Genomic DNA, 23,576 nt, shown 5'->3' with positions numbered 1-23,576 from the left:
GAAAATTAGCTCGCCAAATGAAATATGTATAGCGGTGTCATATGTAGAAAGCTGAGCCTGCTCATTAAATTTCTATGACCAGGCTCAAGGACGAGCTCTAGTAACCCAGAATGCACGACTCTCAGAGGGGAGATTTCTCTCTATGGTATATGTTTGTGTGTGCCGAGCAGTTCATTAACTGGCGTGTTAACTCTCGGCAAACACACATGAGGCAACACTTGATGAAAGCGCCAAGAAATGTGTCATAATGAACTGCGAAAATATGCAGAGACTTTCGCTCGTTAATGAGGCAACTGATATCACATATCCTCATCCTCTTTCCTTGGCTCTTAAAGTGATGCTTTAAAGTGCTCAGCAGCAAAGTCTTCTTAGACCTCAAGAGATATAATTTTGTGTTCGACTTATTTGTAGTTGTTGGTGCGTTGTTCTCTTGTTGCCGTTGTTGTCATGTTGTTGCCCCCCAAATCGAAGCTATAAAAGTAATTAAGATAACGACTTTTGTGCTGGCTTTTCAGCTTTTTCAGCACAACATTTCTTTTCTTTTTCCTGCTCCACTGTTTGTTTGGCATCTGCTGCTCCTGCTGTTGGCGGCCGATATGTATCGTGTATTTACTTTATAGCCAGAGTTTTACAATATTTTCTTGCTCATCCCCCCGCCGCCACACACACACACACAATCGGCGTTTGTTGTTGTCGGCTTCCTGTTGTTTTCTGTGTGCAATTTTCTTGAAATTTCATTTCTTAACTTTTGCCGACGGCTTTTCACAGCCGCCGTGCCGTGTATTTGAGACTGTAAATCATATGAGAGAGAAAGCGGGCAAGCAACTGGACAGGGATTTGGATCAGACTTTGCCACATGTGTCAGTTTGTTTGCTAGTTCTTGTTCTTCGATTTTCTTGCCTTCCGGCGACGCTATTGTTGCTGCTGTTGCTTTCTTTCCTTTCCTAACGTTTTTCTAATTGCTTGTCTGGCTCTGAGGTTTTCGACCATTCATGTGTGAACGGAATGGGATTGTATATCGATTAATTAACGACATTAAAAGCTAAAAGTTTTAAAAGCAACCCCATCATCATATGCTATACCGCTGGCTGTGATTTATTGATACGGGAAACGGAAAATTAATATGCAGCTGACGAAATATGAAAGGAAGTTGGAACGATATAAATTGAATTTTGAGTAGCGAACGGAAATCGCTAAATGAATATGTGAGCCTTAACAAATTTGAATTTTTTAATTGCAATAATTGGAAAAGGAGGATAAAATTTAATGAACAAAAAATATAATATTTATAAAATAAAATAAATTATATAAGAATAGAAACTAAATTATAAAAGTAAATTTATTATATCAGAATGAAATTCTTAATAATTAAATGTAACAAAAACATTTAATTGCATGAAATATTTTTACTAAGGAATATCAGAATTGTATGCTTAATAATTATATGAAATTATAATATGGATTTTCATGGCTTCTGAGAGTTTCAATTAAAATTTTAGTTTTCTGTTTTTAAAGTAAAGGGTTAATAAATATTACAAATGGAGCATATATTTCCTTTAATTTAAATTTGTTTTGATTAAATTGACTTATTATTAGTTCCTTTTTACTTGTCGCATCTGTAATTAAGTTTTCTGCTCTCTTCAAAGTAGTTTGTTTTGGGAGTCTGTTTTGGTAATCAAATCCTTTTCTAATACTCTGATTAAATTACTCTTCGTAATTATAAATAGCATTTAAATGTTCGTACATATCTGACTGATTATATAATCAAGTCGATCTTTGTGTCTAAAACTATATAAATAGAGTTGCATTTACTTTTGTGTTTAAATTTTTATGCTACACCTTTTTTGCCCTTAAATCTGATACTTTATCTTTTAGATCTGCACTTTCAGCTAATACCGCTTTTAATAGCTTTCTGTTTGCAGCTTAGTTTAACTGACTTTCCTTTATCAATTCTACCTTATTTCGCCTTTAGCTCTTTGGCGTTGGTGCGTTTCTTTCCGCTCTGGTGACCCACTTGGTGGCTTAGCGATAGCACAGAAAAAAGTTAAGGATATAGCTGCATTTAATATGCAGCGCTGGCTAAATGCCAACTGATTCCGACTGTGTTTTTTCTACAGATTGCACAATGCAACAGCCCCACCCTCACCATTTATTTGATATAGTATTATATATAGATAGATAGCTGCAGAGCACTCACAACTCTTTGCTGCAAACAATTGAGTGCACTTTGCGCTGCTTGTTGCATACTTTCAGGCGCTGTCTAGGAGAAGGGCATCAAAGTGTTCTCTTCGCTTTGCACTGTGGGGAATTGGATCCGTTTTGCAGGTATTAATTCATTTTTCAAAAGTGTGCAATGGTACAGTATTTTGATGTAAATACATTAAGAATAGATTAAAGTGATATGTTGCATAACAGGAATGTTAACCCCTTAAATATTTTCTGTTAAAGTCAGCTGTTGCAGGTGAACAGCACGTGCTGTTAATTTTAGAGGGTATTTTCAATTGAATATATTTAATAATAATTCAATTGAATATATAAATAAGACATTGAAATTACAATTGGATGTTTATCCCTCATATTTTTGCTGTCCTTTAATACTAATATCTTTTTATACCCGCTACCCATAGGGTAGCAGGAAATGTATGTAACAGGTAGAAGGAGGCATCTCCGACCCTATAAAGTATATATATATATTCATGTCCGTCTGTGTGTCTGTCAGTCCGTCCGTATGAAACACTGGATCTCAGAGACTATAAGAGATAGATCTATAATTTTTTTCCGACAGCATTTGTTATGTTTGCACGCAGATCAAGCTTGTTTCAAATTTTTGCCACGTCCCCTTCCGCCGTCTATGGTATATTTTGAATGCGGTACGATATCGAAATACCAAAAACACCATTTGATATATTTTTAGTATTTTTGTAGTATATTCGGTATATTTTGAGAAAAATACCGCAAAATATATTTCTTGTATTTCTTGGGTAGCGGGTATCTCACAGTCGAGTACACTCGACTGTAACTTTCTTACTTGTTTATATTGTGCATATATTTATTGAAATTTACATTTTGTGTCCACTTTTAGTTTTTTGAAAGATGTTATAGAGTATTCAATTTATAATTCAGAGTAGTCAATTTGTGTGCCTTTTTAAGAAATTTATTTTCTTCCTATTAACACTGCAGCTTTATAAGAAGTGTGCCGTATACCAATTTGCTAAAACATCATAACTTTTGAATCTTTTAAGATAATTGATTGATTTAAATAGCATATGATAGTAGATAAATGTTTGAGCAAACAATGAAATATGTGTTTGACCGATGTGTCACACCCACAAATTTGTTACATTTTACATTTTTATAGTAACTAAAGAAAGGTAATTGTTTAGCAATTTTAAATGTTGTATGTCTTTTTTAAGATTTTAAAGCTATGAACTTAATTTTATAAAAATAACAGGCTAATATAACATTTTGAAAACTAAAATAAATAAATAAAATAATCACGCGGGGATAGAATATTGATATGAGTATATATATTGCCACTAAAACTGGTCAATTACACCATAGTATTGTATGAGGGAGTGTTCCCTTTACTTTGCTGCTGCTGCTGTCCAGCAAAGTGGAGTAACAAGCATAAGTCTGTTAGTGAGTCAGACTCCGCAGTCAGTTCGTGGTTATCCATCCAGTGTGTGTGTGTGCGTGTGTTGTGCTGATCAGCTTAATAAGTTGGCAGCTGCTGCCACACTGCTGACACAATTTCTTGGCCTCCGCTTTTCTCCTCCACATCAGAGAGAGTTGTGCACTTTCTTTTGTGCAGAGTCTTACATCATACTTGCGCTGCATTGGTGTGCAAAAGTGCTCGTCGCTTGACGCCTCGTTGGACACTCGAGTGGCACATAATTTCCGGGGGGGTAGAGAGAACTTTGTGGTAGCATCCGGTTGCCCTTCGTTATTTTTTCCTTATTGCATTACCCGCTGACCACTTTGCGTTGTGCCACTCATTGATTGAATTTCGTTCGCTGGCTGCTGTTGCAACTTTATATATCATTTTTTTTTGTTGTATTACATGTTTTTCATCATCATCATCATCATTGAGCTTGACAGCTTTAAGCGGCTTAAATACCAAACGCATTCGCGGCTTATGCGTCTAATTATGCACACGCAGATAATCGAGAGGATGTGCCAATCTCTGTGTGTGTGTTTGTTTGTGAGTGTATGAGTGTGTGTGCGTGCTAATTAAAAGGCACAACATTTATGCAATTTCCAGGCTGCAACTCGGCCACACACATTGCACACACAAAGCTCAATGGCGGGCGCCATGGCAACCAGTTGTGCCCACAAAGCGTTTGCTCCACAGCAGGATCCTCTGCACAGGACATGCACCTGCCTCTCCCTCTCTTCCTCTCTCTTTCTCTCCAACTCCATCTCCTTCTCTCTTGGGCAAATAAATCGCATATAAACAGCAGATAATCCCGTCAACAGCATTGCAAACGTCATTCATTGCTTTGGTCCTTGTTGCAGTTGCAGCTCCTTCTGCCCCGCCCCCATCCGCCTTCAGTCTGTTGCCTGCTTTGTAAAGTTGGCTACAGGTGAATGCCTCGTCCATCCATGTGTGTGTTTGTGCCAGAGTGTGTTTTGGCCATCGTCGTCGCATCTCAATAGTCACGTTTATTGATTTTACTGCACATGACTGAGCCGACTGCACAGCACAGAAAGGGGGCGTGGCAAGGAGTTTGTGAGTATGTGTATGTGTGTTCTGTTGTAGGCTCCTTTTTCCGAGTGCATTCAATTAGAAAAACTGTTTTTCTAATTAGTCAAAAAGCCAAAACTCGTTTCGCATCGATTCGCAACTCTCTGCTGGCGACAGCAGTTCACGTTGTGGTCCTTTTCCAAACCAATTCAAGTGGTTCTCCTGATGTGTCGAATGCATTAAAGTTTGCTTGTTCATATTTGCTGAAATGCAGGTGATGCAAGGATATTTGATTTTGCATTTTAAAGCTTTAAAATGGCAATAGAATTTAGGTTTCTCATATGGTTAATTAGTAGCAAACAAGAGACACTTTATGATACATAAAAGTTACTGGAAAATTAACACAATTATTTGAGTACAATTTATCACTAACTTAAAGAAATCGGAAACTGTTTTTGATTTATTTAGTTTTATCAAAAATTAGCAAGGCAAGTGCAGTAAACTATTTTAATAGGTTAAGATATTTGATTGTGCATTTTAAAGTCTTAAATTGAATATGGGTAATTAGAATATTAATTCAAAAGTTTAGTCAATAAAAGAATGCAAGTTTAATAAAGAAAGTTAGTTTTACTTTTACTCTTCCATTGATATTTTGTATTTGATTAAATGAAACTTTTTTTTCCTTTTTGGTATGACTATTTCAATCAAATTTGATAGTTATCTGAGTTATTCAACATTATGTCATGCATTATATAAACTTTAAAAAATAGCAAAAATACTTCAGCAAAATTTGCCAGCAACTTCAACGAGTATAGAAATTATTTTTTATTTAATCACTTTTATTAAAATTGTAGCAAAGTGTTGTAATACTTTAAATTGGTAATTAGTAAATCAGAAATCAAAAGAATTTAACTACATTACAATTGTTGTCTTTATGAAGTAAAACTTTACTTATGCCATATTTACAAAAGAAATAAAAAAAAATTCTGGATAAATTGCCAATTTAATGCGTTTTCCATTTATTATTTAAATTAAGAGATTATATTTATTCACTTTTATTAAAAAGTAGCAAAGAAAGTGCAGCAAAGTATTTTAAGAGGCTTTATCTACATATTATGCATTACCTTGATTAATTTTGAAAGCCTATTTTTGTTAAGCTGCAATAATTAATGATTTTTGCAAATGATTAAAATGTTAATAGCACTCTCTCATACAAACACACACACAGACAAACAAACTCGTGCACTTAAGTGATTATCATGTCTATAGCTTTGATATGAGCTCTTAATTATGGCATTGAGCAAAATGTGGCTGCGCAAATTGAGACTCGGCAAACGCATTGCAATTAAATCTGCATAATTTTCATAATTAGTGCGCAATAAACAAATGAAAACGTAAATGAAAATGAGAGCGAATATTGCATTTGTGTCCTTGCTGTGTCCTCGCATCCTTTGCATCCTTTCGAGTGTGTCGACCATTTTGTGTCAGCGTTGAAAAGCTAAACAAACAGAAGTTAAGTGAAAGGCAACTCCTGTATGGATGAATATGAAAATGAAATAAGCATTGCACAACTGAAAGCGCTTCATTAGTGAGAAAGAATTTCGTGAAATGTTTTTTCACTCGTTTTTATTATGGTCTGTTTTATCACAGTACTCGAACCGGGTTGACCAAAAATATTCAATTAAATCTGTGTGTCCATTGTGGATGGTGAGCGTATGTATTGCGGCCAATGTTTTGAATTGATGTATTGACAAGTACAAGAAGAAGAGAGAGATCAAAATTGGAATTTGAGAGGGCAGAGAATTTGAAATCTGGTATAAAGAGTCCTCTAAAAGCTATAGCCGTTGACTGCCATTTAAATCAATAAATTGTAGCTCACATTTTCAAGTTTTGCCATCGTGATCTGTCGTCTAAAGCTAAAGAGCAAAAATTAAGGTGTAGAATTCATTTAGAATATATGGAGGGTACAGACTTACATGTAAACTTGTGAGCAGAATTGGAATTTTGATAAAAAGGTTATCTCTAAATGGAACAGGACTTTATCTCTGGCATCCTTTTAGCTCACATCCCCGAAAATGAACGAATATATAAAAGATAAAACCTTATAAAGCGACCAATCAAAAGCCAGCTAGCTTATAATCCCAAGTCATACCGAGCTGAAATGCAAAAATTAATGTATGAAATGTACATATATAAAAGATATAGACTTACAAAGCGACCGATCAGGCTTATTATCAAAAATAGTACTTCCAACATTTCATTATATTATGAAGAGGCGAGTGCAGAGAGTATGCACAACAAAATTAAAAAGTGGCCAACTGAAGAGACTCACGCGAAGTGATGAACAGGAAATTTTGGATAAAGCATTGCGAAAATATGATTTTAATTTATACATTTTAAATTTCTTCTGTCAAATAATTCATACTCTAAATTTATTGCTTACTGCGATTGAAAAATGAATAAAAATACATAGTAATAATTTTTGTATATTTATTTTCCGAATTGATTTGTTAGTTTCGCATTTTAATTGAGTATTGCATTTCCATTGTTTGTTTTTGTAATATTTATTGCTTTGCATTTGATTCGATTCAATATTGTATTTGGCCAATAGCGTTGTAATGCATTGTTATAATTAATACATTTTTGCCATTATCATCGAAACGTCATGCCCCGGAGTCATTGTTTTTCAGCATCGACATCTCTTTATTAATAATGTTGCACAATTAATAGTGTCAGCGATTTCATTTATTTGCAATTTCATTACAATCGTTTCGTTTCGTTTTTTTTTTGTTTTAATGTTCAGTTCGTTATTTTAACGAGCTTTTAACATTTATAGGCAGTTGGTGGGAATGATTATTTGCGTTTTATATTGATTTATTTAGTAGCCTTCTGATTGTCTGTAAATTACATTGTTTTTCACCATTGTTGCACCCTTTGCTGATGCTTTTATAATTAAGTATGTTGCAAAATGGCCCGACAACATAAATAATGGCGTTGATCACAGCCGCACTTGCAGTTTGCGAACTTGTTAACGGAGAATAATTGTCTGCATGCAAGTCTCTTGTCGTCAGTCTGTGATTTGGTCATAAATTGTTGCATACTTTGAGGCTGCACATATTTTCTTTAAAGCTGTTGCAGTTAATTTCCATAGCATACTTTTGAGCGTACTGTTTAAATACGATTTATTAGGCAAGCACTCAAAAGTATGCAACATAAATGAAATGTTGCTTAGAGCAATTCATTTAAAATTGAATAATGTAATTTCGATTTTAAATATGTATTTGTAAGCAAATGAGTTTTTTGGAAATGCATGTAATACGAGCTGTTGTAGAATTTAACACCAAGCATGAAATTCTATATTACTTTGTTGTTTCACACAAGTTCAAGTGCTTTGCTTAAATGTTGCTGACATTGTTAGCAACATGTTGCTGGGCACATTGTCTGAAGTGCGCCCGTGAACCGCACTTGAAAAATTAATGAGAGCCACTTGAAGCGCTAATCACATGTAAGTGAAGCACAGTCAGCCAGGTTAACCCTCCAGGATGCTGCTTGGCCACACACACAATTCACTCCAGGGACTGGGAATTTACGCAGCAAAAGGAAGCGTCGAGTTCGCATTGCAGTGGAGGCGGAACGAGGGGCAGAGACCGTGTTTAATGCAGGGGCGTGGTTGGAGTAACACTCGGGGGGTTGCAGCATTGCATTGTTCAATTTCTTTTCTTTCGTGTTTCTTTAATTTTTATTTCATAACTCACAAAATGATTATTTCGTTTGTACAATAGAAAACTTAAGCGTAAATACAATAAACAAATTACATATAGTGCTTATGAGCTAGGGACCTAAAGAAATGTCCTTTCGTATCGTATCGTTCGTAAACTATATCACAAAGCATGCGCCGAAAGAATTCTAACTTTGCATAAAATACATTACAATATACATACATATATATTTTTTTGTTTTCACCTATCGTTCCCTTTGCAGTTCGATAAACCCGCCCACACTTCAATCAATCAATCCCCCCATTGTCTGGCCCTATGCCTCAAAGTTTTTGGCTTGCAGACTCTTCAGTATGCCCAGCAATTGCAGCGATTCAAGTGGCTCAAAATCATCCGCATAACGCACTGCGGATGATTTGACCAAATCCCGTTCCCTGGGCATATCCAGTGTCAACGGCAACTGCTCGGCCATCACCGAATGATGCGTGATGAGCGCCTTTAATGTGCTGAACTGCTTCTTGGCACCCTTCAGGCTGTACATCTCACTCCTCCGATTGCACTGCACCGCATAGCACTTCACCTTGTGCTCCAGTCGCAGACACAGCTCAAAGTTGCGCGGAGTGCTGCGACGCAACAGAAAGCTGCCCGGCGTGCCTTGTTGCAGATGCTCCTGTGCCGCTTTCGCTGTGATCCGGGGCTGATACCACGCACAGTGCAACAACTCGGGCTCCTCGCCTGCGTCCTCCTCGTCATCGGTGTTGTGATTATACCTCGGTGTTTGGCGTTTTTTGGGGGTGCCACGGCGTTTGCCACTTCCGCTGCTGTTGCTGCTTTCGTTGAGCAGCTGACAGCAATCAGAAATGCCCGCATCATCGGATTCGGGCTGATCTGCTGTCGCCTCCTCGCTGCCACTGGAATCACTCGGTTGACTGCTCTGCCAGCAATTCAACGACAACAGCGACTTTTGTGGCGATTTATTGTTGCTGCTGCGCTTGGGTGTCGCCTCCGCTGAGCTGCAACTGCAGTTGATGAGCAGCTCATCGTTATCCAACTCATCTTCCTCCGCGTCTGCTTGGTACGAGGAGTCGAGTAGGTCCTGCTAAAAGATTAAAGAAATCGAATTTAATAAATACTTCAAGCATTCGATTGTCTTTTCTTAACTCACCTCATCGTAGTCGCTGGTTGGTTCATCTTCGCACTTCAGCTGCGAGGGTTGTGCGAACAGTTTACGCTGCAGAAAGTTCTTCATGCTGTCGTAGACTTTGTGTGTGCGACTCTGCGTATTCACTGCTGGCTCATCAGCTGTTGCTGCAGCTGTTGCTGTGGTCGGTTGCAACTTCAGCTTGTTGCTCCATTCCTGACACTTATTAAAGGCCAGGTCAAGGTTCTTGCCGGCATTTGTTGTTGTATTCGTCGAGCAATAGATGTCCGCATAGTCGGGACAATTGATCGCATTGCGTAGCTGCAAAAAGTCATGAAGAAAAGACTGTGATTAGTTTTGGTCAAGTCAACATTGTGAAATTGTGAAAGAATAAAAGTCGAAGCTACCTGAACTGAAAACTGTAAACAAAACTCTCACAACAAAGCGTCGTATTTCACTCGGACAAAAAAAAGGATGCCGAGTTCGTGTTCTCTTTTTTTGTTATTGCCCCGATAACACACATACACATTATGTGCATTTTATTTCACAGTCCTTTCGCTGTGTCTCTGTCTACGTACATTTTCTGCTCTTTCTCTATTGTCAGCTTATCTGGTCGAGTTGCTAATGCCTTTGGGTCACCTTTTGCCATCGAGAGACAGAGAGAGAGAGAAAGATATGCTTGTAATGCGCTTGTTTCAGCTCTTCATTGTTCTGCCCCATAAAATATGCATATGCTGCAAAGGGAACGAACATTTTTGTTTCTCTCCGTAGTTGCTGCTTTTTCATGTCATATGGTCATTACCAAGCTTACAATGCTCTCACAGCTTTAATTCGCTGGATATTTGCTAGCTGATCAGTTCTTGTGCTCAACACCCTCCTTGACACACCCCTTTTTGGCACACACTTGGAAATCCAATCACCTATGCCAGCAAAGTATTCAATAAAATTCACTCGAAAAAGTGCGTTCGAGTGTGCAATGCACTCGAATTTGAACTCGAGTGTGTGGAAGCTCAATACAATGACACTTCAGCACGCACATACGCACAATAAAATGGCAAAATAATGAGCATTCAATGCCAGGACAATGACAGTCCTGCCAGGTAGCAAAATAAAAAAATGTATAAGAGGAGAACTAGAGTGGAGGCTAAGCGTTAAGCCAAATTGAATTTGATTGAATTGAGCATTGAATAGATTGCCAAGTCGAGCCAGCAACATAATCGTCAACTAAGCACTTGTGTATGCTCATAATCATGTTGTGTCTTGAGTGTGTTCCCCACTCTCCACTTCTCTACTCTCTCATTGAATTCTATGTGTTTGCTGGCAGTATTCCCAATTTTATTGGAAAGGAAGTGCAACGGCTGCACTTCCGTCCTGTGTGCATCAATTTGCATGAAAAATTGAATTGAATTTGGGAAAAAGTGTTGGACAGGCAACTTGGCCATTAATTTCAGACAAGCCAACAAGCCGTGGCCAAACTCTTTTGATGTGTTGACCACGCACACATAAATAAATCCGTTGAAAGCTGTAAGCGGCGTGTAAGAAGCGTTAAAGTTTACCTTTTATCGGCTTAAATCAAACACAATGAACGACAAAAAACAAGCCGTTTAATAGCCAAGGCAAGTGAAAAGAAAATGCCCAAAGACGCAACTCGTACATGATTTTTAATTTATGCAAGACAGCAACAACAACAGCAATGGAAATGATTATAGAGCAGACGATGAAGGCGAAGCAGAATGCATACAGTGGCAGCCAAAAGGTGTTGGACCCTCTACTCGCTCCCTCATAATGGATCGAGGGCATCGCTTTAACAATTCTCTGATCCTGTGCTGCAGAAAGGTAACTCTAATTGATGATGAAGCATGGCCACGTTGGTTACCTTTTGTTTGGCCAGCGAGGTGTTAGCATATATTTTCGTAATCAAATGGATCCAGGTATAAAAGCAGGCTAAGAATACCAGCTGACAACAACAATGCACGCTGCCCGGGGGCATCTTTTCGAAAAACAGTTGTTAGTTTTCCATTTATTGTGCATTTATATAGAGATAGAGAGAGAGACCCAAAAATAAGAAGAGAATTGCCCAAGAAAAGAAATTAGTTGAAGTGGACACGGCATGAGTTTGCGCCTTTTCTCGTTTGTCTTGATGCATTTTATTGAAATGTTTCGAATTACGAGCATTCGAAATGTTGCCTTTTGTTAAGGTTCTTTCTTGTTTATGATAAACCCGAGAGATGAAAAATATTGAAACCTTTCGGTTGAGAAAACACTTGAACCACACGCGCGGCATATGCACAAATTTCATGGTGGAAAATCAAACAGCTGCTGAAGTGGTTCAATACAAAACCACCCTGAAAATGCAGCTCACGCAATAGCAATCAGTGGAGCAACCGCAAAAACCGCCAACCAACTAACAATATGCACCATAAAAGTATCTATCAATAAAGTAAAGTTTGCGGGCTTTGTAGAACAGTCTCAACATGCAACTCTACTTTCATCTTTGCGGCTGCTGCTTTGCATATCTAACTGCATATGCAATCTATTATTAAAGATAATTAGCTCTTTTTTTTATTTATGGCAGTAGAGCAGCATTGTAAACTGAATTAAATTAAGCTTGAAGCATAATTAGAGCAATTTATAGTTGTTAAACAGTTTTAGATATAACAAGTAAGAAAGGGAGACTGTGAGATACCCATTACTTTCATCATGAAAATATACCTAATAAATATCCCAAAAAAATAGTAAAGTATACCAAAAGGTATATTTGGTGTATCAATATACTACTACATTCAAAATATATCTTAGAATACCAATTTGTATACTACTACTATATCGATATACCGCTACATTTGAACATTTTTAAGAATCATAAAGACTGTAGTTAGGAGTTTCTACTTATGTCGGTTTTTTCTGTAAGTTAAATATATTAATGTATAAGCTATTCGCTAATACTGCCATCCTGCAATATTTCACCAATAACAAAATGTATCTGTAAGTAACAATTTCTATCTGTAGCTAAGTCAACCTAAAAAAAAACTATGTTAAGGTTTAGCAAACCGAATTAAATTGTTGATGAACTTACATATTCTATTTGTGTCAGTTTTTGCTGTTAGTTTTAATATGTCAGTCTAACAACGATTAGCTAATACCTCCATCGAAATGTATCTATGAGTAACAAGCTCTATTTGTAGCTGTATCTGTATCTATGGCGGCGGCATGTCAGCAATGCTCGGATACAGCTGTAAATTAGTTAGATGCAACAGAACTTGGCCATTTGAATATTTGAAAGACACTTTTTTGTTGTAGGCTGCCAGCTAATTTGACAGTTTTATGCCACACCAAAAAGTTCAACATAATCCACTCACACACACACATGCACACACTTCTATACAAACGTGTCGGAGGGCTTTCAAAATGTCAGATAGTGTGGTTTGGGAAGTAGATAGATATAGATGGAACTGTGACTAGTTTATGACATTTTGTGGAACACGCGTCTATCTGCCCCTGCGGCGCATTTCAAAATTTATGAACTCGCTTTTATTTTTTTTTTTCGGTTCGTCTTCTACTACTTAAATATGTGTATTTGTGGGGGAAAAACTTTTGGAAATATTCTGGGCTATATCGTAAAATGATTTTTGTTAACATTTTTTTCCACTAATTTCATTTTATGCCGAGGTAAAAATGTAAAATGTTTATAGTTTATAGTTTCTGGCTGGTTGGCTTTTGATATGCTACAGTTTTTTTTTTTTTTTTGGGACCTACAATTAGCGTCGCATTCGCTGGAAAATCCTTTGTTTAGACATCTGTGGCATGTGGCATGTGGCATTGTGCAGTCGCTTTTATTGTCGGCGGCGGTGTTCCTTTTTTTTTTAACGCGCGTTCAACACATTTTTTGGTTTTTATAGGTGTAAAAAATGGGGTCAAATCAAACGCATTTCAAATTGAGCTGTTGGTTGCCTCCATCGCATTTTTTTATGGTAACAACAACATTTTGATGAGTTTATTAAATGCAAATTAAAATTGTTGAAATTTCATTTAATTGTATTTTATGAGCATTTCTCATGTGGGCAGATGCCTGGGAATATTGAGCGAGAGAGATGAGTCGTTGATTCTTTTTCAAGTGGCAGATGAAGATATGCAGATATGCTGAGGAAAGTGCAATGAACTTGGCCATTGTTTTATGGAAATGAAATAAAAATAATAAACTTGATACTAATAAGGTGAAATGAATTTCCATTTTGATGATGATGATGGATGTTTGTTGAACCGCCACTCGACACTCTCAACTTCTGGTCAACTTTATCTGCAGCTCGTGTCTAGCCACAACATTTCTAGTTGTTTTTTTTTTGTTTTTCGTCTAGCCAGCGTCTGTGTAATGCACACAAATCCTTGTGCTGAAGCCATATGAAACTCAAACAGCTCAACGACGAGCTGCTGATAACGATGATGTTGCCAGTTGTTGTCGCTTTGCAGTTGTTGTTGGTCAGTGAAAAAGTGTAGCAAAAAAAAAAACCCGAGCTAAACTATTTGTTGCCCTGGCGGGTGTTTTGATGATTAGGTGAAGGGGAGATTGACGTTGTTGGATTGCCGTTGAAAGCTTTTCTTTTTTGTGCTGGCTTTTTTTTAGCATATTTGCATTACATTTTCCTGGCGTGGCATGTGGCAACAACAAAACACAAGCGAAAATTTATATTGAGTCGAGCGTAAAAATAACAATGCAGACGGGCAGACGGCATGAAAATAAGTGAAATTGTTGTTTACTCAAAACGATGGGGCAGTCCAATTGAGCAGGGTAGGAGTGTAGAGGGGGCATGCGGCATGTGGCAAGCAGCGTAGTGCGGTACAATATGGAGCATAAATTACAACAATGCATGCAATGCGCCGCCGACGACGACGACGACGGAGACGGAGACGACGAAGCCGTCGCCAGGCATTTAATTATGCTCATCAATTTGCAGGCAGTCGCCAGAGCCAAAGTAAAAGCTATGGTTGCCGTTGTTGCAAGTTGTTGGCATTGCAGTTGCAGTTGCATTTGGCCATAAATCTTAACGAGGCACTCCAGAGTGTGTTTCGCCTGCTTTTATGGAAATGCTCAAATTAAATTCACTTAAAAGCGCTGCAATTAATTGCCTACTTAGAAAATCCGAAAACAAAACCCAAAAACAGATCACACGAGACAAGCATAATATTATTTATAAACACAAACACGAACACACTCATAACATATGTATACACATCTATCTATTTATCTGCTTTGGCCACTTTTGGATGTACTTGCATTAATCATTGCCCTTGAAAGGCAAGCAAGCTGCCTATGCTGCTGGCATTAAAATACCTTGGAATTTAAATGCTCAGCTCATTGCTGCTAATCGTTGCACGTTCTCTGCCAGTTGATTTAAATTTAGACAGCGTCTCATATTGAAATTATGAGCCAAAGATATATAGTTGATGAAACTGAGTGCCGTTGTGCGTGCTCTGCACATGCCACTTAGGAGGGGTGTCGAAGCGACTCCAGACTCCATTAGACTCCACAGTGGATTGCATTGCGGCAACAATCGCCGCCTTTGTTGGCATACCCAGCAAACAAAAGGGTGGAAGGGTATGCTGATATGAAGTTGGCCGGAAATAAGGCATTTAATAGTAGAGACAAGAATACCTAAATCTTATAGACTTTATCTACTAAACTACAAAAATCTTAAGATATTTCATTAATCATTCTGAATTTACTTTGATTACATTAAATTCGTATATTCTTTGCACTTTTCTTACTGTTCATTATTCATATTGAGCATTACATTTTATAACTCTAAACTAATTCAACACTTTGGCTTTGATTTCACTAAATTGAAATAAGAGTTTTAAATTTCAATAATTTGAATAATCTGAAATTCTAAAGTAATTTAACCAAAAAAATTAAAGTTTAATATTGATTTTCAAATTACTTTATATTATATTATATATTTTATATTACTTTCATCAACCTAAATTTGAATTCTAAAATATTATAACCTGTAAAATTTTTAATTTATTTTCAATGATTTTTGATTTTGCATTTAAATTTGCTTTGATTTCATTAAACTGAAATATGAATTCGCTAGGTATCGCATAGTTCATCAAATTTCTCTATAATTTTCTTACTTGTTTCCTCTGTCAATTTCTGCGTCTGTTCTGTTGTTTGGCTGCTTGCATTTCGCTAACAAATTAAATTTCCCTTCAGTTGAAAGAAAAGCAGCAAAAAGTGTTTATCTTTGCTTAATTGTTTTAGATTTTAATCTCGCAATATGCTCGTTTCATTTCGTTTCGTCTTCTTCACTTTGCGGCGACATATGGTTGAGTTCTCGGTGCTCTATTCCTAACATTGCTCTGTGACAACTTTATTAGTTTTGTTTAATGTGTGTGTGCCCTGAGTGTGTGTGTGTGCGTGTGTGTGGTGTGTGCACTTTGTCTGCAGTTTGTTGCCTTATCGTTTGACCCGCAATGCGCGCGTCGCCTTTTCGCCTGTTTTTTTCAGTTCAGTTTCAAGTGAAACTCGAACAAACTAATTGAAAACGTTTGTCAGCGACTGTAAACAGAAACGCTTCTTCGCTTCTCTCTCTCTCCCTCACTCTCTTCCTGCTCGTCTTCGCCTCTCTGTCGCCGTCGCCGTCTGCGTTTGCATTTGTCTTGCCAATAAATGTTCTATTCTAAATTTTTGTTTTCGTTTCATTCGCTGATAACCAAAGTGTCGACGACGACGCCGCGACTTCATGTTGAAATCGTTGTCGGAGAGGTGACGAACGATTTATGCCAGATAGGCGTGCTTACAAACGAAATTTTTCGATTTTCGGGGGCTTTCCGCAAGATCTAAGGGATTTTGTAATATGCTAAGCGAGGTGCTATAAATGTAGCTTGATTTAGCCGAAGAGGAAGGAAGTGTTTGCCAGCACTTGGATGCTGCTCTTAAATATCAAATGCAGTCAAGGAGCTAGCTAACAGATAGACGACAATTAAGGGAAGTGTTGAATTGGAAAAGTGTTGAAGATTTTTCTAAAATTAAACAAGCGATTCGTTGAGTAAATTGTGAATGCTTATTGAGGAAACCTTAAATGGTTAAGATTAGCAAAAGTTGTTTCACTTTAGATGAGTTATACATTTTTCTACATTATGAGTATTATTCCTAAAATAAATTAAATGAAATTTATTTTACTTCAAATGATTTATGAATTTTAACCACAAATTGAAGTAATTTATTTTACATTTTATGATTTATGTACATATGTTTCTATATTTTTATATTGTTAATCAGCAAAACGACGATCATTCTTTCCAAGTTGAATTTATTTAACATTTTATGATTTATGTATTTTTCTATATTTCTATATTGTTGGGATGATTATTCTTCCCACAACAAATTGAAGAGTTTGTTTAGTATTCATTTCGAGTACTGCAATTGTGTTCATAGTTCCATGTAAAGTGCCACCGACTCTGCAGTTTCAGTGGAACTGACTTGGAGTTCAACTATCAGGTTTTGTTCTTCTCTCAAGATTCTTTAGAGATCTTGCACGCACTGCTCTTCCAGTAAAATCAATTCCCGGCGAGCAGCAACACACCCACAAGAGTTGGTAGCAACAATGGGCTGAAGTTTCCCAGTTTGTCACAAACAATCCTTTAGGGAGCTGGCTAAAAACAACACCTACGACTACAACAATATTTTCATAGATCAAAACAGAACTCTAGCAATGAGATATAGTGAAGAGAAAGAGCAAAGAGACAATGAGATAAAGTGGCCATGGATGGGTGTCAATTCTGTTGAAAAATGACAAGCGGAACAATGAACTGAAAAACGAAAAATGATGAAGAAAAATGCAGCGTACTCGTGAAAGGCAAAGAGAGATGATGATAAAAGATGCAGAAGGCAGAAGCCAAAACGCAAAACTGTCATGCAGTTTCAAATTACAAAACTTTTCTTTATCTGCCGTCATTACTCCGCCTTCTGCCTTCTGCCTTCTGTAGACTCTACAAATATTGTGGAACTGGCAGTCAAACAAGAGATTAGTGCGAGATTTGAGTTGGGAACACAGGTAGCTGCCTAGGGTAAGGGTAAGGGTAAGGGCTTAATTAAGGCATTTGACTAATCAGCTTTGGCATCGTTAAGGCGACTCTTTCCCACCTCCTCCCCCACCTAGAGTTGGGTCGGTTAACGGCACCCAGACGTCGCCATTTACAAGAGATATGGAGACTAGTTAGCGCTTATCACAGATCAAACATGCATACAAATAACACATATGTGTATAAATAGATTTGGTCGACTTCAAATGCATTTAGCCCAATCAATCATTATCTTTATGAGTCAACATATGTTCGCCATGTTGCCCAGTTCCATATTCCATCTATATTCAATGTTTGCTTCCGTCGATAGTGAAAAAAAAAAAACACTCGACGCAGTTTTTCGCTTTGATTTATATGATTTCGTTCAACACAAATCTCTGCAGCTCTCTCCCTTTCCCTCTCTCTCTATCTCACTTTACTCTCTCTTTGATTTAATTCTTAGTTTGTTGGCTTAACGCTTTAGCCTTCAGTTTGATTTAGTTTTTATGCAAATCATATTTATTTGATTATATTTGATTTAGTATGCAGCTGATTTACGTCGACAGTCGACTTTATTATGCTTTGTTGCCCCATCCACAAAAATATTATGTTGCTGCTGTTGCTATTGTTGTTGTTGTTGTTGTTGTTGTTCTCTCGTATCTCTGACACTAAATCATTTTAATTGTTGTCATTCGTGTTTTGAATTTCACTGCAGTTCCCTCCACGCCCCCTTCGCTGCGCCCCTCTCTTTGTGCTATATGAACTTTGACTGCGTGTTATTCTGTTTTCTTTTACGTGGGATTTTTTTTTGGTTACCGCTTTGTGTTGTGGGTGGAACTTTGGTGGGAGTTCAGAACTTTGCATATGAATAAGGTAATGCCCATTGTTGGGTACACAAAAAAGGTGTAGAAAAGAGCACTATATCATAAATGCATCGATAGATAAGTAGAAACTATTGTTGGCATCTGAGCTGGAGATTAATGCTAGTTAGTTGTTTAATTGATAATAATTTGTTGCATTGACATGCTATTCTTTACCTATAAACGGGATTTTTCTATCTAAATATTCCATTTCTAGTTGATTTCGGTAATTATATTTTTAATCTTTATAAATTGCTTAGAAATATGATACGAAAATGTTTCTATTAAAGTATCATATTTCTATTATAGAATTTCAGACTTTAATTATGCTTTGCCTTTGTGATTTCATTAATCCTTAATGAAGGTTGAATGCTGCCTTTTGAATTTATTATATTCATCTTTTTACTAAGCTCTTTCTTATAAAGATACCCGTTATAGTTATGCTTTGCTTTCTTACTATAGTCTATCTTCTTTATTCTTACTATACTCTCTCATAAGGATATATTTCATAGACATGATTTGCTTCTTAATCTTTGAAGATATCCTTACTTAAGATTTCAGCTCTCTTCAAGCTTTCTAGTCATATCCTTAACTTGTGCCTTTTTCCCGCCCTTGGCATCTAAAGCATTCTTTATGATCTCCCCAACTTATGTTCGCATATCCTTGTTGAACACTTACCATTTTGGCTTTATCATGTGGCTTCTTTTGTGTATCCTTTTTGCGTTTGTTGTTGCTCTCAACGGCGCCAAAGCGATTGTACTGGAATAAGCGACCCATTTTTGCTGGATGTTGTTGTTGTTGTCGTTCGTTTGCTGTTCTGTTTACAGTTTTAATAAACAACGTTTTTGTTGTTGTTGTTGTTCTTTCTTATTGCTGTTGTTGTCTATTCACAAAGCACGCATCACACACACAAACACAGAGAGAGACACTTGAGAGTTTTGGAGCTCGTAATATCTGCAAACTTATTGCGTTGTTTGCCGAACTGTGTTTTGAAGTGTTCAATAACGTAGCGTAAAAGTCGAGAGGCGATAGATGAAACGAGAAACGAGAATCGAGAATCGTATCGGAGATAGAGTGACGTTTACGTTATGCCGGGACACCGGGAGCGTTTTATGCTAGCGATCAGCGCGACGTGCGCAGAGGGAATGATGGGCCACAACTGAATGCATTCAGTAAAAAGTACAACGGAAAATGAGCACGACTGCGAGCGAAGGCAGAGAGACTGAGGCAAAGCAGCGCAGCAGAGGCAGAGTCAGAGGCAGAGGCAGCGGCAAAGCAACAGTCAGCAATAACAACAACGCAAAAGGGAGGCAAAGCAGCAACAGCAACGGCAGCGAACAGAGGCAGCGACAGCGACAGAGATACAAATTTCATGTCAGGGCGGCAGCAGCAGCAGCAGCGTCGATGGACGTCGTCGTTGTCGGCGTTGTGTTCATGCAACGCTGCCACTGCCGCTGCCACACAGCATTTACCGCTAGCTCACAATGTGCGCCCCTGTGTGTAAGTGTGTGTCTGTGTGTGTGTGTGAGCACAACACTCAAACACACAGACACACAGCTAGAACTAAAGAAAATACTAACCAACGCACACAGAGACACGGAAACAGAGACACAAACACACTCACACTCACTCACTCACTCACACTCACTCACACTCACTCACAGTGACTGCGGGGCTGAAAAATAGAAAAGAAAAACCACTCAACAAAAAGCGAAATGAGAAAAATTTACTACGACGAATGTACACTGAAAAAAAAGTAAAGGCAAAGCAAAGAACTAAACAAACTTCTGTTTTGGGCAGACGACGCTGACTGAAACGAAATGAAATGAAATGTGAGAGACGCTCAGAAGAGGAGGGAGAGTTTGAGTTGCAAGTTGAAGTTGAAGTCCGTCTCTGATTCTCTGACTCTGACTCTGAACGCGAATGCAAAACGCGAACAGCTTCAGTTTCAGTTACTCATTTGCGAAAAGGGTAGTTGAGCGTCTCTCGTCAACAAGTTGAGTGGGTGGTCCACTGGCCAAGGATGGACGGACAGACAGACAGACCGACGGATGGACGGTTCATTCAATTTGAACTACTCGCGTGTTCCGTTCACGTACCGCATGCATTTTGACCATGCTCTCTGACTTTTCATTTTCAGTTACGAGTTACGAGCAATGACTATTGGCGTCTGTATATAGTATATATATCAGATATCTGCTCAGCACAGTTTGCTGTCTCTTTCGGTAACTCAGCTGCCATCTCTATCGACTGTGCTCCACATTTTCAGCAGCAGTTCTTCATTTGCCTGCTGCACATTTCATTTCAGCATTTTGCCTATTTGCTTAACGTACTCGCTTGTTGTTGTTGCCGTGCTACTTGTTTTTTGTTTCCCCCATTTCCCCTCTCTCACCACATGCAGGAAACGCTGCATCATCGTCATTCTCTTTTTTTAGTTTTTCCGAAAGTTTCTTTTTTTTTTACTGTTTTGCAGTCAGAGCATAAAATAAACACAAAAACTTTGCAGTCTCATTCAGGAGCACCAAAGGATGTTCACTCTCTTCTGGCGTCTGGCAACTTCAGCGTTTCATTTGCAACCGCCCACAATTTGTCCCTCCTCCCTTCGCCCCCCCTTCTCTGCTATCTTAGCTTGCTGCATGTGTCCGTAATTATCATTATCCTTTTGCTGCTCGTTTTGTGCTTTTCATTTCGCTGTTTATATGGCCAACTATGGCACTTTAATTGAAGTCAATTTTTTCAACTTTGTGGCTGCTGCTTGTGGCAACTTTTGCTACTGCAGTCTCAGTCTGAGTCTTCGCCATCTTCGCCATTTTGTTGCAAGTCCATGGCGCCATTTTCATTGAAAATTATTCTGCAACTTATTAGCACCTCCGGAAATTATGAGTTTCGGTGTGGCATTCAAGTTTTGTTTTTTTTTTTTTGTGGCTTGTTTACGAGCTAGTCGCATTTTTAATTGAGTTGCCAGTTGCCATCTGACTTGAGTTTGAGGTTCAACGAGAACACGAGAACGAGAACGAGACTGAGACTGAGCTTGCTTTTGTTGCTTAATTAGCTCAACGGTATGGATAAGGACATGGACAGAGCACACTTTTGCATGCCACGGCCAGAGGCAGCTCTCTTGCCTCTTGCCACTGTCGTTGTAAACGCTGTGGTTATTCAACAAGAGGATGCACTTAATTGAAACAGTTTGCTACGGCAAAGTGTGTACACAGTTTGGATTTAACAGCAGCAGCAGTCCCCAACAGCGATCCCCGCAAGCAAAACAGTCAGTTTTTTGTTGCACCTCCGTCTCTTTAGCTGAAGTCTGCATAAAACTACTGGGCTTAAAGTCTGTTTGGGAATTTCAACAAGGGAAGACAATAAATTTTGCGAGGATAGTTTAACTATTTATTTTATAAATTTGTTTGAGTAAAACAAATCAATATATTTATAGATTATACGTTAATTGATGCCAATTTAGAAAAAAATGCAATCAGAACTAGAAAGTTAGTAAAAAACTATAAAAATTGAGGAAGTGCAAGTAATATTAAGAAAATTAAAGGGTGATTTAGTAGTCATACTTGAAAAATAGGAACTATTATTAAACAGTAGGTAGATAATCTTCCAAATGACAGATATATGACAGATTTATTGAACAAGTTACTGTGTTCAAAAAAATTTCTAAGAAGGTGACAGTCACGTGTGCTCGACAATAAAATGAAAGCAGTTCGGTTTTATTTTAAAAATGTGTCAAATTAATATAAGGAAAAATATACTAAAATATTCTGAAGGCACATGATATATACTACTACATTTAAAATATACTATAGAGTACAAAATATACCAGATTGTCCATCAAAGCAATAAGTTAGTGTTAATTTTAATAATGTGTAACTCTTATAAATAAATAAAATTAATTAAAATCGTTCATTAGTAAATGTGATATTACTTTGTGACTAATAAAAAACCACACAATACCAAAATCTCATATGAGACTCTGATATTTGCGGTAGTAAACTTTAATGAGTAAGCTATATTATTTAAACCAAAATCTTTAACGTGACTCAACAATATTTATTGTAAATGTAAACTCTATTCTATTTTTGCAAGCAGCTGCTGCAAATTAAACGGAAAAAAGTGCTGTCCAACTTGCAAGTCCAGTGGGAACATAATATCCCAGTTAAAACTGCTTCAGCTTATTATTAATCCATTTTATTGTTGCCTCTCAGCTGTTGCCATCAAAACAAAAAGCGAAAATAAATGAACGAAAACGATGAAAAAATTACAAATTGGGGTAAGAGTCGAATACAGTTGAAATATTATTGCCCATATTTTGCACCCTGTATTCCATATATATATTTTTTTATGGTTGCAACGCCCTCACGAAATCCCGCGGCAAGAACAAACAAAGGGAAATAATCAATGGTAAAGTCGCATTTAACGAAATATGCTTTCAAATCTGAGCGTTAAACCTCTGCTTATAATTAGATTATGACATTAATAAGTCGCCTTAACAAATGTTCAAATTTGGCAGAGCAACCACCCAAGGAGAGGCGAGCCAAGAAGGGGGAAAGAGGAAAAGAACGTTTTGCTTTTTGGCAACAGTTGCGAAAATGGCAAATTGAATTTTGTGCAGCGTTTAATATATTGCAGCTATCAATGGAAAAGCATTTGCAGGACACTCAAAGTGTCATTCATAAATCAAGGACACGAAGCCACCCTCGAGTTGCAGTTGAGATATAAGCAAAGTGTATCTGCTACGACAATAGAAGAGACCTTAGTGCCTCATGTGGCAGAGACTCAATGCAATTTCATTACATAAAAAGCTTTTCTTTTTATGCTTTTTGTTCCCTTTTGTGGCGTGACCTTTTAGTTTGATTTGTCAAATTGTGTTTAGCCAGACAATTGCATAAATTTTATTTACTATACTTTTTTCTCTTTTTTTAGATTTTCATTGCTGAAATCTTTCCTCTGCCTTCCCACCTTTAACTCAACTTCACCCTCACTTCCGAGAGCTCTTAATGTTTGTCAATTATTTGCAGTAATTTGCAATATTTCTAAACGCTTTCCATTGCGATTGCTGTGCGTAAACTACCCTAAATTGTTTTTAATGGCCATTTGCACTTACATGGCTG

At 37.5% G+C, this 23,576-nt stretch overlaps 1 protein-coding gene and 1 long non-coding RNA gene across 3 annotated transcripts; both read right to left on the bottom strand.

The window, feature by feature from the left end:
- Positions 1–6,293: 6,293 nt before the first annotated feature.
- Positions 6,294–7,148, bottom strand: LOC132791040 (uncharacterized). Its single transcript, XR_009632856.1, has 3 exons — positions 6,896–7,148; positions 6,661–6,840; positions 6,294–6,600 (listed from the first exon to the last, which is right to left on the bottom strand). It is a non-coding gene; the product is annotated as an uncharacterized LOC132791040 (long non-coding RNA).
- A 1,262-nt stretch (positions 7,149–8,410) lies between these two features.
- On the bottom strand, positions 8,411–19,630 carry LOC132792463 (protein sprint). 2 transcript variants are annotated; one of them, XM_060801860.1, is made up of 3 exons: positions 19,141–19,630; positions 9,566–9,862; positions 8,411–9,496 (listed from the first exon to the last, which is right to left on the bottom strand). In XM_060801860.1, exons 1-3 carry the CDS (start codon positions 19,237–19,239, stop codon positions 8,717–8,719), a joined length of 1,176 nt encoding a protein of 391 aa, XP_060657843.1. In that variant the 5' UTR covers positions 19,240–19,630; the 3' UTR covers positions 8,411–8,716. The 2 variants fall into 2 exon arrangements, with proteins under 2 accessions (XP_060657843.1, XP_060657842.1); XM_060801859.1 differs by having other exon boundaries at positions 8,411–9,499; positions 19,141–19,629.
- Between the last annotated feature and the right edge of the window lie 3,946 nt (positions 19,631–23,576).

The sequence above is a fragment of the Drosophila nasuta genome, chromosome 3 (genome assembly GCF_023558535.2).
Source record: "Drosophila nasuta strain 15112-1781.00 chromosome 3, ASM2355853v1, whole genome shotgun sequence".
Classification (NCBI taxonomy): domain Eukaryota; kingdom Metazoa; phylum Arthropoda; class Insecta; order Diptera; family Drosophilidae; genus Drosophila; species Drosophila nasuta.
Note: the sequence above shows the minus strand (reverse complement) of the source record. Positions and strands in the feature narration are given on the sequence as shown.

Excerpts from the sequence above, each read along its gene's own strand:
- LOC132792463 (XM_060801859.1), bottom strand. The coding sequence starts at position 19,239 with ATGGGTCGCTTATTCCAGTACAATCGCTTTGGCGCCGTTGAGAGCAAC. Across the intron at positions 9,863-19,140 it reads CACATGATAAAGCCAAAATG|CTACGCAATGCGATCAATTG; the intron begins GTAAGTGTTCAA and ends GACTTTTTGCAG. Across the intron at positions 9,500-9,565 it reads CAACCAGCGACTACGATGAG|CAGGACCTACTCGACTCCTC; the intron begins GTGAGTTAAGAA and ends TTAATCTTTTAG.